The sequence below is a fragment of the Crotalus tigris genome, unplaced genomic scaffold (genome assembly GCF_016545835.1).
Source record: "Crotalus tigris isolate CLP2741 ecotype Arizona unplaced genomic scaffold, ASM1654583v1 scf7180000017614.5298720, whole genome shotgun sequence".
In the NCBI taxonomy this organism is placed as follows: Eukaryota; Metazoa; Chordata; class Lepidosauria; order Squamata; family Viperidae; genus Crotalus; species Crotalus tigris.
Window position 1 is genome coordinate 216,346 of NW_024096513.1, and position 20,291 is coordinate 236,636.

General features: G+C 36.8%; 2 protein-coding genes across 2 annotated transcripts; both read right to left on the reverse strand.

Annotated features, from left to right (window-relative positions):
• Positions 1-482: 482 nt before the first annotated feature.
• LOC120300451 (vomeronasal type-2 receptor 26-like) lies at positions 483-8,241 on the reverse strand. The gene is made up of 5 exons (XM_039326484.1): positions 8,012-8,241; positions 6,382-6,673; positions 5,257-6,057; positions 2,843-2,867; positions 483-1,411 (listed from the first exon to the last, which is right to left on the reverse strand). Exons 1-5 carry the CDS (start codon positions 8,239-8,241, stop codon positions 483-485), a joined length of 2,277 nt encoding a protein of 758 aa, XP_039182418.1.
• Positions 8,242-11,241: 3,000 nt separating this feature from the next.
• LOC120300453 (vomeronasal type-2 receptor 26-like) lies at positions 11,242-17,860 on the reverse strand. Its single transcript, XM_039326496.1, has 4 exons — positions 17,084-17,860; positions 14,580-14,807; positions 13,299-13,425; positions 11,242-12,170 (listed from the first exon to the last, which is right to left on the reverse strand). Exons 1-4 carry the CDS (start codon positions 17,858-17,860, stop codon positions 11,242-11,244), a joined length of 2,061 nt encoding a protein of 686 aa, XP_039182430.1.
• Positions 17,861-20,291: the final 2,431 nt, after the last annotated feature.

Consider the following 20,291-nt stretch of genomic DNA (forward strand, 5'->3'; position numbering starts at 1 on the left):
TTCAGCTGTGGTTCCCATTAAGAAAACAATAAGACAATAACTATTGGAACTTTTATTACCAGTCCAGCTTTAATATATTTATTATTTTATTTACTAATTTAGAAGAAATATATGGCCACTAAACTGATGGGCCATGAGAGGAAAACATTGTTTAATAATCAGTATTCATAAGGCTATTCAAAATATTTAAAACTATTCTGAAACTATTTCAAATGCCTCAGAAGAGTGATATATTGGTGCTAAAGCTTAAAAATATACCACTAAATTACAATAATATAATATATAAATTTATGAAAAAAAATCATTCACATAGAAATCTATGAAGATTCTCAATCATCTGAAGAATTGAAGAAGCTTCTTGGATAAGACACAACATGTTTTCAAGGAAAAATCCAAAGATGTCCAGTCGCCTTTTGGAAAAGCATCTTGGGGTCAATCACATAGAAGTGAATATGTTGATCTGTTTGTCATTTTACCACACATTATATAAGAGCATGCAATTTCACTGGTTTATTCTTTGTCCTTATTAATCCCTCCTTATTATTCAGCTCAGGTCTCAGCAGGATAATATAAACTTTTGGAAAAAAGATACAGGCAAGCAGTGCAGTCCCAGAGGCCAAAATGGAGAAGATCTCCACACCTACCATGTATTTGCCTTTGGCACTCAAATAAGTTGGGATAAAAGTCAGCCAAACACTGCAAAACATGAGCATGCTAAAAGTGATGAATTTGGCTTCATTGAAAGCATCTGGCAAATTTCTAGCCAGGAAAGCCACTATGAAGCTGATGATGGACAGAAGTCCCATGTAGCCCAAGACAAAGTAAAACATAAAGGTAGAACCTTCATTGCATTCTGCTATTATCTTGTTTGGCAGAGATTTCATATCCAACCTGGGGTACGGAGGAGCAATGGCCAGCCATGTAGTACAAATGCCAGCTTGAATGAGAGAGCAGGAAAGGACAATGGTGTTGGCCAGCCTTTTTCCCACCCACCTTCTCACATTGGATCCTGGTTTAGTGGCCATGAAAGCAAGAACCACAGTGATGGTTTTGGCCAACACACAAGAAACTGCCACAGTAAAGATGATACCAAAAGCAACATGACGAATGAGGCAAGTGACTTTGTGGGGATGGCCAAGGAATAAAAGAGAGCAGAGGAAGCAGAGCAGGAGAGAGGAAAGAAGAATATAGGTGAGTTCTCGGTTATTGGCTTTGACTATGGCTGTATCACTGTGTTTAATAAAAGTAATAAACACCAAGACCGTGACCAGTGAAAAACAAAGGACAATTGAGACTAAACCCATTCCTAATGGTTCTTCATAGGAAAGAAAGGTTATTATTTTGGGGAAACAGCTGTCATTGCTCTGGCTTCGATACTGATCATCTTGGCACTGCATACATTCATCCGTGTCTGAAAAGAAAAGGGAGAAAAATTGTCAAGAAAAATAAGTGTATCTATTAGACTTTGACTGGATCAGAAGCCAAATGAAAACAGCTTACTTCATAATAAGAATAGAATAGAATAGAATAGAATAGAATAGAATAGAATAGAATAGAATAGAATAGAATAGAAATAAGGAATAGAATAGAAATAAGGAATAGAATAGAACAGAACAGAACAGAATAGAATAGATTTATTGGCCAACTGTGATTTGACATATAAGGAATTTGTCTCCAGTGCATAAACTCACAGTGTATATATTAGCAGCAAGTAATAGATCATAGATCATACATCATAGTTACAATCATTGATCGTAAGTTACAAACAACAACTGATAAAGCATAAGAATCCAATCCGATGGTGACAGCATGGGGAAAAAACCAAATTTATGTCTAATTGTTTAAAGCAGCATCCTGAGGGGAGAAGTTGAAATAGATTATGTTTAGGATATGAGGGTTCTGTAAGTATTTTCTGAGCCCTCTTTTTTGGTTCATGCAGTATGCTTTAGGTAGATATCTTGGGATTTTAGAGTTAGTTTTCCTTCACCTATGCCATGTCATGTATTCAATAAAACAGTAAGATCTTCAGAAATGAAAAAATCCTGGACTTTATTTTGGATACTCAACCTGGACATTGACAACCAGAGTGAGACAACTGGGGCAAGTCAACCATGGTGAATTGTCCTAGACCCCACTGCTACATTTTTTGGCATGGACAAAGTTTACAGTAGAGGAAATGTGTAACCACCAATGGTTTGTCTTATTGAAGTTAAATCTGTCAAGGAAATCTAAGAATGCATACCTGATTAAAGGAGCTTGGCCATTCAATAATTTCATCATCTATGAAGAATTGTTCTCTTTCAAAAGCCATTGGTTCTAACCATCCAATTTTGACTTTACGGAAGGAGTTATTTGCAAATAAAATCATGTGCATTATATCAAATCCAGCAACAATTTCCCCTTTTCCATTAAAATTCATGTTCTCTCCTGCTGAATTGTTAAATGATATCCCTTGAAAAAATGCATGTAACTGGGAGGAGGGAAAAATAGTAGAGGAATAAGAAAAATAAGTGTAGAATGTCACTTCATGACATGTTGGAAGCAATTAAATTCAACATAATTTATTCTAGATTATTTTATGTATGATAGGATGATCTCAAAGATCTCTTTCTAATTACCAAATTCTGCTATGTACCATCAAGTTACGCTGTCAAAATTTCATTATTATCGAACAATGGGACAAACTCTAATACATCTTTAGGTATAGATGAAGTACATACTTTAATTAATTTTGTGGGCAATTTAATTTGATTAAATTTATGGACAGTCTTTGACCCTGATACATATTGTTGCTTTTATCTGTGATTGTTATATCAGTGATCATCAAATGCAAGCACCATACCATGAATCCCAGTTACCATTGCTGTCTATAGAATTATAAGTTCAAAAAAGGATGAATGATAAATTTAGAAGGGAGGGAGGGAGGGAGGGAGGGAGGGAGGGAGGGAGGGAGGGAGGAAGGAAGGAAGGAAGGAAGGAAGGAAGGAAGGAAGGAAGGAAGGAAGGAAGGAAGGAAGGAAGGAAGGAAGGAAGGAAGGAAGGAAGGAAGGAAGGACCAATATACGAAAATAGCTAAGTCCAGCTGGCAAGAAATTTAGGTTGTAGCCCTAACCCTGTCTCAGAAATTGAAATGGATGCAATACTTCACTTAGATTTTAAGAGTTATTCCCTTCTATTCACAAATAGACAATCCTCTCTTGCGAGTTAAGATATAAGTCTCATCCCAATTCCTGATGTCCAGTAACACAGTGACAGATAACTTATAAAAGTGAAAGCCATCCTGTTAATAAGATATTTTAGAGAAATGTTCTTAATATATAATTGTTTTCTGCTGACATGGGCTGCTATGGCCTTAAGAATGGATTCTCTCTCTCTCTATCTCCCCTCCATAAATGCCACAGGACTAAATCCCACAGGACTTTAATTGGAGTTAGGAGGAATCTATCTATCTATCTATCTATCTATCTATCTATCTATCTATCTATCTATCTATCTATCTATCCATCCATCCATCCATCCATCCATCCATCCATCTATCCATCTACCCATCTATCTCAAAATTTGGCTATTGTAGAGCAAATTGTTCTACATCCTTTTGGAGTCCGATCTATTTTCAATTTTCTATAATAAAACTGAAAGAGATGGTCATTTTTAACACCATTTGTGCACTTAAGACTCTGTGAAGAGAAATTGTTGGAAGCCAGGAAAGGAGGGGGGAAGGAAGACAGGAAAATGGTAGTAGATTTCCATCAAATTTTGGTTTATTTTTCTTGCAAGATTAATAAACAGAACAAAAAAAAAATACTGTGAGAAGACATTGCATGAAAAAAGTCAGAGATTTCCCCCCCCCCCGAACTTTGTTTTTTTCTTATTTGGCAGATAAATGAACAAATTGGAAATTTCCACTGGTTAGGCCAAAATTCTGGATTATTCATTGATTCTTAAATTTATTTGCCTCCCATCTCACCATCATGTGACTCTGGGTGGCTTAATATTATCTTGTATTATTCATATATATGAATGAGGTGGCGCAGCAGTTAGGGTGCAGTACTGCAGGCCACTTTAGCTGACTGTGTTCAGCAGGTCAGTGGTTCAAATCTCACCGGCTGAAGGTTGACTCACCCTTCCATCCTTCCGGTATAGGTAAAATGAGGACCCAGATTGTTGGGGGCAATATAAATATATATATATATACATTGCTTACTGGTGTACACCGCTTAGAGATTGCTTGCACTTAAAGCGGTATATAAGACTCATAAATAAATAAATAAATAAATAAATATATTCAGTCTGTTTCCCTATACTGCTTTTCTATTCCTAATTCTATAAGATTTTAAAATATTGTTTCACTATTTTCAATTCTATTACATTCTATTTTAACCATTCATTAAAATATTGCTGCTGGACAACAAATATTTATCTATGACAGCTGACAGTGATTACAGATTATAGTCTTCATTAACAACTGCCTCATTTACTAAATATTTACAGTTACAATAATGCTAAAAAATTACTTTGCCACCAGTTCTCATATTTACAACCTTCAGAAGTCTGTAAAGCAAAGGAAAGTTGAAGTAAGATCATTTTGATTGTTCTCTTAACATCCGAGTTGCAGTCCCAATTGTGGTTGTTAATAAAGACTGCCTTTATTAATTAGTGATCAAAATATATTTCTCTAATAAGGCAAGCATTTGGTTTGTTATGAAAGCAATAATGGACATGTCCCAAGGATGCAACTATTAATTCTTATCATCAATGTATATTTCATTGATGATTGGATACATTGATATGCTACTTATTTTCAGGATCATTGAAATTATCAGAGATTAGACAACCATTTTTCTGGGATGATACAGGGTTTCCTGCCTGAGCAGGGGATTGGACTAGAACAGTGGTTCTCAACCTGTGGGTCGGGACCCCATTTGGGGTCGAACGACTATTTCACGGGGGTCTCCAAATAACGCAGTCCACCATTTTTCCCCCTTTTCCTTAGCTGTGCTTTTACTCTGTCTCTGCCCTGCTGAGCCCGCCAAAAGTCCCATTCTGAAAACAGTGCTGCCCCAGTTGAGTAGTCCTCGACTTATGACTGGTTGAGTAGTCCTCAACTTATGATCGGTTGGGGGTCGCGACATAAAAAGGTTGAGAACCACTGGACTAGAAGACCTCCAAGGTCCCTTCCACGGTTATATCATTCTGTTATGGGAATATTACCTGCCAAGGTTGCAAAATCTCAGATCTTTGCTCCCCCATTCTTACTCTGTATTTAGTCTTTGATGAGTGCATTGCGTGAAGAGCATGGGCTACCGCATAGACAGCATTGTAAATACTGTAGCTGTGGCCATTCATTCTCACTTCAAAAACAGATTGAGGAGGCTTAGCCAGGTTCTCCTTCCCAGTACATAGTTCATCCTGCTCCAATGGTTCCCCAGAGTTTGGAAATGAACATTCAAAAACCTGTTCCCAGAACAACTGGACAAAACCATCACCTTCAGGCTTGTATGGATTTTTCTTCTGAAGATATATCTGAAATTCCTGAAGTTGCTTGGAATGAATTGCGAAGGATATGGCACCCTGGAACATTTGAAAATCCATCCGTCTGGTCACTCCTGTTACTGCAAATTCCATCTGAGCTGTCATGATCCACACCTTCCCAAAATATGCGTGATCAGAAACTAGAAGAGTATTATAGGTAATTAACCACATAAGATTCATGGTATCTCCATAGATGATAAATGCTCTGGCCCTCTGATCCATAACAGATACATGGAGATTTCCAAATGTACCCATATCATCACTGGACAAGACACGGCCTTGGCGTGGAAACACCTGAACGAAGGCTAAACAGATTCGATACTGGGAAAACAATGCTTCCATGCTTTGCAAGAAATATTTTCCACTATCATCATCTCCTGTAAAAAGACCCACCCATGTCCAGCCAAAGTGTAGAAGCAAATGGATAATTCCCATGTACTGGTTTTCATCATTTGGGACCATGCGATAAAAAATAGGATCCTTGGGTTTTACAGTGTCCTCAGGAGCAAATGATCCATATGTGAGCTTAAAGGCAAAGTGCATGGTGCATTTTCATAAATCAATCATACCTGCAGAAATGAAATTCCTACCTTTCAATTTCCCTTTGCTAAAATTAAAAATTTTGCCTTTACCTATTTAACAGAGATGCAGAAATATGAACAACTTGAATTAGAAAGAAGGATTCTGAACCTCTCTAATCCTCCCAGGAGTCCTTACTTCTCAAATTGTCTAAGCTTAATTTCTTTCATTTTCTAGCTTCTCTTTTATATTTCAAAACCACCCGTGTGATGAATATAACATTAATAAAAGTAGCAAAAGCTGGTCCCTGCAGATATGCATCATCCTCACCTGTGGAATCTTGTAGAGTCCTAAAACATCTGCCATGTGAAAAGAGGTGTCAGATGCAAGACCTCCCACAACAGCAATTAAGTTTTTAGGGAGTCCACATGCATAATTAGGAAGAAAATGGTGCAATTTAAAGAGCAAATTGAGAAGATTGTAATAGGTCATCCTCTGATCATAGTAGGTGTCATAGATGTGGAATCCCACTGTGATATTTGGCAAAATTGTTGGCGACTTATTGATTGTATTTACAGCAAATGCCAAAGCCAAAGAATTCTGGTAGAACTTGGTCAGCATCCTGCAAATAGAGTTACAAGGCTTTTTACATATGAAATTAATCATCTTTACCAGCACAACTCTTGGGCTGATGCAATGGGATCAGAATTATGAAGATGAATTAAGGTTAAGACTAACAGAATAACAGAGCTGGAAGGGACTTTGGAGGTCTTTTGGCCCAGCCCCCTGCTCAGGCAGGAAACCCTATAGCATCCCAGACAAATGGCTGTCCAGTCTCTTCTTAAAAACCTCCAGTGTTGGAGCACCCACAACTTCTGGAGGCAACTCATTCTACTGATTAATGATTCTAAGTGTCAGGAAATTTCTCCTTAGTTCTAGGCAGGTTTTCTCTTTGATTAGTTTCCATCTTAATGGATGGAAAAGAGGGGAGCAGATAAAGTGAGAGTGCTTTCAATATATGCATTATGAAATTTAACTGAATAGGAATCAATATTTAGAAATCAGTGAAATACCTCCAACCACAATACATGTGATATTAAAAGTCTTTCCTGAACACACAAACCAAATGAGCAATTCTCAGGGAAAAGATTTTCCAATCCTGCAGTCAATGACTTTCCAAAAACTAAATCATGCCCTATTATTATTAAGCTATAGGAAACAGTTCTAAAAGAAAAATGTGTCTTTATCACAATTTTAATGTTCTCCTTCTCTCCCTTTCTCTCTTTATCCAGAATAGAATAGAATAGAATAGAATAGAATAGAATAGAATAGAATAGAATAGAATAGAATAGAATAGAATAGAATAGAATAGAATAACTTGTTAATTTCTACATAGAGAAAAGCATGAAATAGTCTGGTTGCTAGTCAGTCTTAACTAATTAAGTTCCTGCTAATCTATGTTACCATTTGTGGCTTGCTTGTACACTGAGAGGCAAATTATGCACAGGAGACAAATTCCTTGTGCATTCAATCATACTTAGCCAATAAAGAATTCTGGTCTATTCTGTTCTGTTCCATTCTTTTTTAATCTATGTCAATTTTAAAGTCTTTTTCATCCATATTTCCAGGTTTCATATAGTCTTCCCAGCCATGGAACACTGCTTTCTCCAATTTAACAAAACTCCTCACTTTCTCTGTAATTCAACACAATACTGCATTGAAAACATTGAATTAATGTTTTTCAAGAAAGAAAAGAAGGAATAATAGCAAGAGACTAAAGTTTATATCGAAGTAATAGGTGACTGTCAGCAGACTAGAAAATGACATTGATGGAAATAATGAAGATACCCTGTAACAGGGATGGGGGAAATAACATGTTTTACATTTTTAGTTACTATACATGACTATTTCTAGGAGTTGAGTAGTACTTGATTTAGGAAGGGAAGGTTGAGTGTCTTACACTGGAAGATCAAAGCCAATATCTTGTGAAGGTATATTTTTGAAGGAAACTTCATTAAATACATAAATGACCTGAGATGCCATCCCACCAATGAGAAGTGTCCCTGGCTGATACCAGTCATGAGGAACAGTGAAGAATTGGGTTTGAGCGCACTTTGTGGTCACTCTTTGGCACTCTTCAAGGGATAGAAAAAGGAACAGTGCCAGGAATTTCACCATCCCTGGAGACATGTTTTCCTGGAGAAAAGAGTCTTCTGCATATTATTTCTGCTTTGTCACCTGTTTTAAAGAGAAAGCAGCAATGTATCTCAATATTACATGGCTCAACCAACACAGAAAGAAATTTTAAAAACTCCACAAAGCAGTTCAATGATCTGAAGCCATTTCTGTCCAAAACAGTGGAGAACTGGATAGGTTCACATGGACAAAGCCTGAGCTTGCCTCTTTTCCATGAAACCAGTTGAAGAATACTTGTATATTATAAACTCTTTCTCAACTGCACATCACATATTGATTTCTCTCTTGTTATCTTGTGGATCTGGACGTCTGATCAATGAAACTAATTATAAGTATGCAGCAATTATAAGAGAAACAATTAACTCTGCTGTGTATTAAGGATAACACAATGTAAGTAGATGCTCTTTTTGTGTGTGTGTTGTCCTTGATGGCCTCCCTAATGGGACACCAGTCAGAGATGGGCTCCAAGAGGATCACATTGATTAAATATGAACAGAATAGCATAGCCCATGGGTGCAGTTGGACCAAGGTAAACAACTCTGAACCTGAAGGGAAATGCTAAGTCAATATTCTGCTGATCCTTATGTCCCACAATGAGTTGGAACAGTTTCTTCTGGTCTTATATCTAATAAGAGAACTGAGTTTGAAACTTTGATTTTCTTCAAACAGGAATAATACTAGAATGCGTTCCTGGACATATCTTCAAATAGATCAAAATTTAGATTTAATAATTTCAGCTAAGAATAGAAATATTGATCTAAATAATATGAAGTTAGGTTGATCTAATTCAGAATAACAGGGTTGGAAGTGACCTTGGAAGCCTTCTAGTCCAATCCCCTGCTTAGGCAGGAGACCCTATACTATTTCAGACAAGTGGTTGTCCAATCTATCCTTAAAACCCTCCAGTGATGGAGCATCCACAACTTATGGAGGCAAGTCATTCCACTGGTTAATTGTTCTCACTGTCAGGAAGTTTCTCCTTAGCTCTAGGTTGTTTCTCTCCTTGATTGGTTTCCATCCTTTGCTTCTTGTCCTGCCTTCAGGTGCTTTGGAAAATAAGTTGACCCTCTCTTCTTTGTGGCAGTCCCTTAAATATTGGAACACTTCTGTTGTGTATCCCCTAGTCCATCTTTTCATTAAAATAGACATACCCAGTTCTTGCATCTGTTCCTTATAAGTTTTAGTCTCCAGTCCCCTAATCATCTTTGTTGCTCTTTCTAGAGTCTTAACAATTTTTTCACATTGTGGTGATCCATATTGGATGCAGTATTCAACTTCTTATCTATCATTGTCATGGCTTATTGAGAAAACAAAAGAGTGAGGCCACCTCTACCCTTGTATATTCAGGATGCATTGTGGGATGTAGGGACAAATGAAGGCGGAATCATCACAGAGAGAAAGTTTCCCAATGCACCACCAGAATTAAGGAGGTACTGTAGAAAGGGGAATAAATTAGTGCTTTATAGTAAGATAGGTGTTGCATAAGAGCTATTGGAAGAATAGTTTCTTCATGGATGAGACCAAAAGAGAACTTTTGTGCCTGAATGTATCACATTACATTTGGCAAAAGGCAAACACTGCATTCTAGCAAACAAAACCAGTCACTTATAAATGAAATTAGCTGTTGTTTTTCTCCAGTCTTTGCCAGCACTTCTTTTTTTTTGGTCATCTTCACTAATCATTCCATCATTGTGGGTATTTCAGAGTCTTTCTGTGTTTGCACATACAATAGTTTTACAGCAATATTCATTTACAAAAATAATCTTCCTTGGGTTTTTTCTATTTTTTTTCTATATTTCCCAACTAGTTTCAGTTGAAAGTTGATCTTTAAAATCCTTTGTAATAATTATATATTTGAACCCAGAAATTTTTGACATTTTTTTAACAAATCTGCCAGGCATGATAAAATAATTCTTCATGTTGTCCATGTTACATAATAACAGAGCTGGAAGGGACTTTGGAGGTCATCTAGTCCAACTCCCTGCTCAAGCAGGAGACCCTATACCATCTCAGACAAATGGCTGTCCAGTTTCTTCTTAAAAACCTCCAATGTTGGAGCACCCACAACTTCTGGAGTCAAGTCGTTGTTTCAAACATAAACTTTATATATCTTTTTACATTCAAACCTTTTTTGGGAGTTATGTATGGAGGGTACATCATCCTATAAACATTTTCTTTTGAACTGCAACATAATGAAATTGTTATCCCCTTAACCACATATTTTCCCATTTTGTTCCTCCGTATATTTTGTCCAAAGTTTTGAGTACATTTTGTCATAGAATCTTTCACTTGTTCTTCTGTTTCAAATTTTAATAAAAGCTGATCCATTTTAGCCAGGACACATTAATCATTTTTACACAGTCCAAATTCTGGTTTCTGCTATATCATTGCAAAAGTCTTATTATCTACTTTAAATCTTTCTTTTAATATGTGTACCAAAATTATTGACAACGAATTCCCGCTTTATCAAAAACGTTAAATATTTGTTTAAAGTGATAGTTTCAATTTTGAAATTGTATAAAATTCAGCTGTGGTTCCCATTAAGAAAACAATAAGACAATAACTATTGGAACTTTTATTACCAGTCCAGCTTTAATATATTTATTATTTTATTTACTAATTTAGAAGAAATATATGGCCACTAAACTGATGGGCCATGAGAGGAAAACATTGTTTAATAATCAGTATTCATAAGGCTATTCAAAATATTTAAAACTATTCTGAAACTATTTCAAATGCCTCAGAAGAGTGATATGTTGGTTCCAGAGCTTAAAAATATACTACTAAATTATAATAATATAATATAGAAATTTATGAAAAAAATCATTCACGTAGAAATCTATGAAGATTCTCAATCATCTGAAGAATTGAAGAAGCTTCTTGGATAAGACACAAAATGTTTTCAAGGAAAAATCCAGTCGCCTCTTGGAAAAGCATCTTGGGGTCAATCACATAGAAGTGAATATGTTGATCTGTTTGTCATTTTACCACACATTATATAAGAGCATGCAATTTCACTGGTTCATTCTTTGTCCTTATTAATCCCTCCTTATTATTCAGTTCAGGTCTCAACCAGATAATATAAACTTTTGGAAAAAAGATACAGGCAAGCAGTGCAGCCCCAGAGGCCAAAATGGAGAAGATCTCCACACCTACCATGTATTTGCCTTTGGCACTCAAATAAGTTGGGATAAAAGTCAGCCAAACACTGCAAAACATGAGCATGCTAAAAGTGATGAATTTGGCTTCATTGAAAGCATCCGGTAAATTTCTAGATAAGAAAGCCACTATGAAACTGATGATGGACAGAAGTCCCATGTAGCCCAAAACAAAGTAAAACATAAAGGTAGAGCCTTCATTGCATTCTGCTATTATCTTGTTTGGTAGAGATTTCATATCCAACCTGGGGTATGGAGGAGCAATGGCCAGCCATGCAGTACAAATGCCAGCTTGAATGAGAGAGCAGGAAAGGACAATGGTGTTGGCCAGCCTTTTTCCCACCCACCTCCTCACATTGGATCCTGGTTTAGTGGCCATGAAAGCAAGAACCACAGTGCTGGTTTTGGCCAACACACAAGAAACTGCCACAGTAAAGATGATACCAAAAGTAACATGACGAATGAGGCAAGTGACTTTGTGGGGATGGCCAAGGAATAAAAGAGAGCAGAGGAAGCAGAGCAGGAGAGAGGAAAGAAGAATATAGGTGAGTTCTCGGTTATTGGCTTTGACTATGGCTGTATCACTGTGTTTAATAAAAGTAATAAACACCAAGACCGTGACCAGTGAAAAACAAAGGACAATTGAGACTAAACCCATTCCTAATGGTTCTTCATAGGAAAGAAAGGTTATTATTTTGGGGAAACAGCTGTCATTGCTCTGGCTTCGATACTGATCATCTCGGCACTGCATACATTCATCCGTGTCTGAAAAGAAAAGGGAGAAAAATTGTCAAGAAAAATAAGTGTATCTATTAGACTTTGACTGGATCAGAAGCCAAATGAAAACAGCTTACTTCATAATAAGAATAGAATATAATAGAATATAATAGAATAGAATAGAATAGAATAGAATAGAATAGAATAGAATAGAATAGAATAGAATAGAATAGAATAGAATAGAATAGAAATAAGGAATAGAATAGAACAGAACAGAACAGAACAGAATAGAATAGATTTATTGGCCAACTGTGATTTGACATATAAGGAATTTGTCTCCAGTGCATAAACTCACAGTGTATATATTAGCAGCAAGTAGTAGATCATAGATCATACATCATAGTTACAATCATTAATCATAACTTACAAACAAGAACTGATAAAGCATAAGAATCCAATCCGATGGTGACAGCATGGGGAAAAACCAAATTTATGTCTAATTGTTTATAGCGGCATCCTGAGGGGAGAAGTTGAAATAGATTATGTTTAGGATATGAGGGCTCTGTAAGTATTTTCTGAGCCCTCTTTTTTGGTTCATGCAGTATACAGATTCTCAATGAAGGCAGGCTGGTTGTGATTGCTTTTTCTACAGTCCTAACTATTCATTGTTTCTGGTTACTGTTCCAAATCAGACAGTTATATAGGAACCATTGTAATAAAATATCATACTGACTGTCAGAAAATGGAAGAGTATGTTGAGCCTCTTAGGCTGTGTTTGTTATTGAATTGGAAGCCAAATTAAGACAGCTCAGTTGAATACCATGGAGGAGCCATCAAAGTTCCATGTCTTTATTTTCAAAGACAAGCCACGATCTGTGATGGAATACCAGACTGACTCTCAGAGTGATATCAGAATATCAACAAATACTACAAAAAAAAAAATAACCCAACAACAACAACAACAACAATATAATTTACTTGATTTTATCATTCTTAAGTAGAAGTGGATAGAATATCTGGTTGACTTTCACAACTATTTTACTGTTTTTTCCCAAAAGTAAGCCCTCCCCAGGAAGTAACTCCCAGCTGATTTTGCGGGGTTGGGCCTAATATAATGCTGGGAAACAAAAGGAGTTTGTGGGGGGGGGGTCAATCAATCAATTCTACATCACTTACCTGTCTTGTTGGAGATCTTTCCGTCTGGACAAGGTGAACAGTCATAGCAACAAAATTTCTGCCCTTCCTTCTTTTGTTTCTGAAACCCCGGTGGGCCTGAGTCACTACACACAGAAATAGGACATACCTGTCCATAAAAATCAAAAGAGTTGTAAGGAAGCTGATAACATTTAGTTATTGTGGGGGGCATACACAACTGAAAATCAGGAAATAAGTAATTGGTCAATATAGATGAGCATATGTGTAGTATATACTATAATGTAAGCATGTTTTTTAAAGTGGACTAAAATTGTATTATGTTCCTATTTAAAAATATACTGCTTTCAAAATATTGTTACTAGAAATAATAGTAATATTTAATAAAGCAATAACATTACTGAATTTATACTAGCACTGCAACTAGAATGGACAACTCGTCTTGGCCAACTCACCATGGCCAATTCATCCTGGTCATCTCACCATGGGACAATTTGCTGGAGGACAATTCAGCACAGGATAACTGAAGAGAGGGACAAGTAGAATTGCAGCTCACCGCAGCCTTGAAGACTTCTAACTTGAGAAGGTTCAAACCTAAAGCAAGACCAGACCAGCTGCAATTCACTTGTCCCTCTCTTGAATTATCCTACATTAAATTGTCCCATGGTGAGTAGGCCACAGTGAGCTGTCCTGTGGAGATTTGTCTGTTGCCAATTGACCAATGTCAACAGTGAAAATTTGGCAGCCATAATGTGCCTTATTGTTTCCACCTTGTCATTAGAGTAAGGGAGAGAGGGAGAGATGAGGCTTTGAATGGGCTAGTTAGAGAAATGAAACCTCTCCAGTTTTGCAGACATTTGCTGAAACACAGACGTGTGGAAACCTTTTGAGGACATTCTAACCTTGGGGATGAAGATAACAGAAGGTTCTCAAAACAACAGAAAGGGGTTTATATGCACCATATGGACAGCTGGGAGATTTGGCTTGGAACGTCATTGTTATATGCTTTGGGTAGATATCTTGGGATTTTAGAGTTAGTTTTCCTTCACCTATGCCATGTCATATATTCAATAAAACAGTAAGATCTTCAGAAATGAAAGAAATCCTGGACTTTATTTTGGATACTCAACCTGGACATTGACAACCAGAGTGAGACAACTGGGGCAAGTCAACCATGGTGTATTGTCCTAGGCCCCACTGCTACATTTTTTGGCATGGACAAAGTTTACAGTAGAGGAAATGTGTAACCACCAATGGTTTGTCTTATTGAAGTTAAATCTGTCAAGGAAATCTAAGAATGCATACCTGATTAAAGGAGCTTGGCCATTCAATAATTTCATCATCTATGAAGAATTGTTCTCTTTCAAAAGCCATTGGTTCTAACCATCCAATTTTGACTTTACGGAAGGAGTTATTTGCAAATAAAATCATGTGCATTATATCAAATCCAGCAACAATTTCCCTTTTTCCATTAAAATTCATGTTCTCTCCTGCTGAATTGTTAAATGATATCCCTTGAAGAAATGCATGTAACTGGGAGGAGGGAAAAATAGTAGAGGAATAAGAAAATTAAGTGTAGAATGTCAATTCATGACATGCTGGAAGCAATTAAATTCAACATAATTTATTCTAGATTATTTTATGTATGCTAGGATGATCTCAAAGATCTCTTTCTAATTACCAAATTCTGCTATGTACCATCAAGTTACGCTGTCAGAATTTCATTATTATCGAACAATGGGACAAACTCTAATACATCTTTAGGTATAGATGAAGTACATACTTTAATTAATTTTGTGGGCAATTTAATTTGATTAAATTTATGGACAGTCTTTGACCCTGATACATATTGTTGCTTTTATCTGTGATTGTTATATCAGTGATCATCAAATGCAAGCACCATACCATGAATCCCAGTTACCATTGCTGTCTATAGAATTATAAGTTCAAAAAAGGATGAATGATAAATTTAGAAGGGAGGGAGGGAGGAAGGAAGGAAGGAAGGAAGGAAGGAAGGAAGGAAGGAAGGAAGGAAGGAAGGAAGGAAGGAAGGAAGGACCAATATACGAAAATAGCTAAGTCCAGCTGGCAAGAAATTTAGGTTGTAGCCCTAACCCTGTCTCAGAAATTGAAATGGATGCAATACTTCACTTAGATTTTAAGAGTTATTCCCTTCTATTCACAAATAGACAATCCTCTCTTGCGAGTTAAGATATAAGTCTCATCCCAATTCCTGATGTCCAGTAACACAGTGACAGATAACTTATAAAAGTGAAAGCCATCCTGTTAATAAGATATTTTAGAGAAATGTTCTTAATATATAATTGTTTTCTGCTGACATGGGCTGCTATGGCCTTAAGAACGGATTCTCTCTCTCTCTATCTCCCCTCCATAAATGCCACAGGACTAAATCCCACAGGACTTTAATTGGAGTTAGGAGGAATCTATCTATCTATCTATCTATCTATCTATCTATCTATCTATCCATCCATCCATCCATCCATCCATCTATCCATCTACCCATCTATCTCAAAATTTGGCTATTGTAGAGCAAACAAATTGTTCTACATCCTTTTGGAGTCCGGCTTAATATTATCTTGTATTATTCATATATATGAATGAGGTGGCGCAGCAGTTAGGGTGCAGTACTGCAGGCCACTTTAGCTGACTGTGTTCAGCAGGTCAGTGGTTCAAATCTCACCGGCTGAAGGTTGACTCACCCTTCCATCCTTCCGGTATAGGTAAAATGAGGACCCAGATTGTTGGGGGCAATATAAATATATATATATATACATTGCTTACTGGTGTACACCGCTTAGAGATTGCTTGCACTTAAAGCGGTATATAAGACTCATAAATAAATAAATAAATAAATAAATATATTCAGTCTGTTTCCCTATACTGCTTTTCTATTCCTAATTCTATAAGATTTTAAAATATTGTTTCACTATTTTCAATTCTATTACATTCTATTTTAACCATTCATTAAAATATTGCTGCTGGACAACAAATATTTATCTATGACAGCTGACAGTGATTACAGATTATAGTCTTCATTAACAACTGCCTCATTTACTAAATATTTACAGTTACAATAATGCTAAAAAATTACTTTGCCACCAGTTCTCATATTTACAACCTTCAGAAGTCTGTAAAGCAAAGGAAAGTTGAAGTAAGATCATTTTGATTGTTCTCTTAACATCCGAGTTGCAGTCCCAATTGTGGTTGTTAATGAAGACTGCCTTTATTAATTAGTGATCAAAATATCTTTCTCTAATAAGGCAAGCATTTGGTTTGTTATGAAAGCAATAATGGACATGTCCCAAGGATGCAGCTATTAATTCTTATCATCAATGTATATTTCATTGATGATTGGATACATTGATATGCTACTTATTTTCAGGATCATTGAAATTATCAGAGATTAGACAACCATTTGTCTGGGATGATACAGGGTTTCCTGCCTGAGCAGGGGATTGGACTAGAACAGTGGTTCTCAACCTGTGGGTCGGGACCCCATTTGGGGTCGAACGACTATTTCACGGGGGTCTCCAAATAACGCAGTCCACCATTTTTCCCCCTTTTCCTTAGCTGTGCTTTTACTCTGTCTCTGCCCTGCTGAGCACGCCAAAAGTCCCATTCTGAAAACAGTGCTGCCCCAGTTGAGTAGTCCTCGACTTATGACTGGTTGAGTAGTCCTCAACTTATGATCGGTTGGGGGTCGCGACATAAAAAGGTTGAGAACCACTGGACTAGAAGACCTCCAAGGTCCCTTCCACGGTTATATCATTCTGTTATGGGAATATTACCTGCCAAGGTTGCAAAATCTCAGATCTTTGCTCCCCCATTCTTACTCTGTATTTAGTCTTTGATGAGTGCATTGCGTGAAGAGCATGGGCTACCGCATAGACAGCATTGTAAATACTGTAGCTGTGGCCATTCATTCTCACTTCAAAAACAGATTGAGGAGGCTTAGCCAGGTTCTCCTTCCCAGTACATAGTTCATCTTGCTCCAATGGTTCCCCAGAATTTGGAAATGAACATTCAAAAACCTGTTCCCAGAACAACTGGACAAAACCATCACCTTCAGGCTTGTATGGATTTTTCTTCTGAAGATACATCTGGAATTCCTGAGGTTGCTTGAAATGAATTGCGAAGGATATGGCACCCTGGAACATTTGAAAATCCATCCGTCTGATCACTCCTGTTACTGCAAATTCCATCTGAGCTGTCATGATCCACACCTTCCCAAAATATGCATGATCAGAAACTAGAAGAGTATTATAGGTAATTAACCATATAAGATTGATGGTATCTCCATAGATGATAAATGCTCTGGCCCTCTGATCCATAACAGATACATGGAGATTTGTACCCATATCATCATTGGACAAGACACGGGCTTGGCGTGGAAACACCTGAACGAAGGCTAAACAGATTCGATACTGGGAAAACAATGCTTCCATTCTTTGCAAGAAATATTTTCCACTATCATCATCTCCTGTAAAAAGACCCACCCATGTCCAGCCAAAGTGTAGAAGCAAACGGATAATTCCCATGTACTGGTTTTCATCATTTGGGACCATGCGATAAAAAATAGGATCCTTGGGTTTTACAGTGTCCTCAGGAGCAAATGATCCATATGTGAGCTTAAAGGCAAAGTGCATGGTGCATTTTCATAAATCAATCATACCTGCAGAAATGAAATTCTTACCTTTCAATTTCCCTTTGCTAAAATTAAAAATTTTGCCTTTACCTATTTAACAGAGATGCAGAAATATGAACAACTTGAATTAGAAAGAAGGATTCTGAACCTCTCTAATCCTCCCAGGAGTCCTTACTTCTCAAATTGTCTAAGCTTAATTTCTTTCATTTTCTAGCTTCTCTTTTATATTTCAAAACCACCCGTGTGATGAATATAACATTAATAAAAGTAGCAAAAGCTGGTCCCTGCAGATATGCATCATCCTCACCTGTGGAATCTTGTAGAGTCCTAAAACATCTGCCATGTGAAAAGAGGTGTCAGATGCAAGACATCCCACAACAGCAATTAAGTTTTTAGGGAGTCCACATGCATAATTAGAAAATAATTTAAAGAGCAAATTGAGAAGATTGTAATAGGTCATCCTCTGATCATAGTAGGTGTCATAGATGTGGAATCCCACTGTGATGTTTGGCAAAATTGTTGGCGACTTATTGATTGTATTTACAGCAAATGCCAAAGCCAAACAATTCTGGTAGAACTTGGTCAGCATCCTGCAAATAGAGTTACAAGGCTTTTTACATATGAAATTAATCATCTTGACCAGCACAACTCTTGGGCTGATACAATGTGATCAGAATTATTTAGATGAATTAAAGTTCAGGCTAACAGAATAATAGAGTTGTAAGGGACTTTGGAGGTCTTTTAGTCCAGCCCCCTGCTCAGACAGAAAACCCTATAGCATCCCAGACAAATGGCTGTCCAGTGTCTTCTTAAAAACCTCCAGTATTGGAGAATCCACAACTTCTGGAGGAAAGTCATTCTACTGATTAATGGTTCTAAGTGTCAGGAAATTTCTCCTTAGTTCTAAGTAAGTTTTCTCCTTGATTAGTTTCCATCTTAATGGATGGAAAAGAGGGGAGCAGATAAAGTGAGAGTGGTTTCAATATATGCATTATGAAATTCAACTGAATAGGAATCAATATTTAGAAATCAGTGAAATACCTCCAACCACAATACATGTGATATTGAAAGTCTTTCCTGAACACACAAACCAAATGAGCAATTCTCAGGGAAAAGATTTTCTAATCCTGTAGTCAATGACTTTCCAAAAACTAAATCATGCCCTATTATTATTAAGCTATAGGAAACAGTTCTAAAAGAAAAATGTGCCTTTATCACAATTTTTAATATTCTCCTTCTCTCCCTTTCTCTCTTTATCCAGATTAGAATAGAATAGAATAGAATAGAATAGAATAGAATAGAATAGAATAGAATAGAATAGAATAGAATAGAATAGAATAGAATAACTTGTTAATTTCTTCATAGAGAAAAGCATGAAATAGTTAGTCTGGTTGCTAGTCAGTCTAAACTAATTAAGTTCCTGCTACTCAAGCTTAACACTTGTGGCTTGCTTGTACATTGAGAGGAAAATTATGCACAGGAGACAAATTCCTTGTGCATTCAATCATACTTAGCCAATAAAGAATTCTGGTCTATTCTGTTCTGTTCCATTCTTTTTCATCCTTATTTCCAGGTTTCATATAGTCTTCCAAGCCATGGAACACTGCTTTCTCCAATTTAACAAAGCTCCTCACTTTCTCTGCAATTCAGCAAAATACTGCATGTGCAACAAGATGAAGATAACATTGAATTAATGTTTTTCAAGAAAGCAAAGAAGGAATAATAGCAAGAGACTAAAGTTTATATCGAAGTAGTAGGTGACTGTCAGCAGACTAAAAAATGACATTGATGGAAATAAGACCACCTCAAGATACCCCGTAACAGGGATGGGAGAAATAACATGTTTTACATTTTTATTTACTATACATGACTATTTCTAGGAGTTGAGTAGTACTTGATTTAGGAAGGGAAGGTTGAGTGTCTTACATTGGAAGATCAAAGCCAATATCTTGTGAAGGGATATTTTTGAAGGAAACTTCATTAAATAAATAAATGACTTGAGATGCCATCCCACCAATGAGAAGTGTCCCTGGCTGATACCAGTCATGAGGAACAGTGAAGAATTGGGTTTGAGGGCACTTTGTGGTCACTCTTTGGCACTCTTCAAGGGATAGAAAAAGGAACAGTGCCATGAATTTCACCATCCTTGCAGATGTGTTTTCCTGGAGAAAAGAGTCTTCTGCATCTGATTTCAGCTTTGTCACCTGTTTTAAAGAGAAAGCAGCAACCTATCTCAATATTACATGGCACAACCAACACAGAAAGAAATTTTAAAAACTCCACAAAGCAGTTCAATGATCTGAAGCCATTTCTGTCCAAAACAGTGGAGAACTGGATATGTTCACATGGAC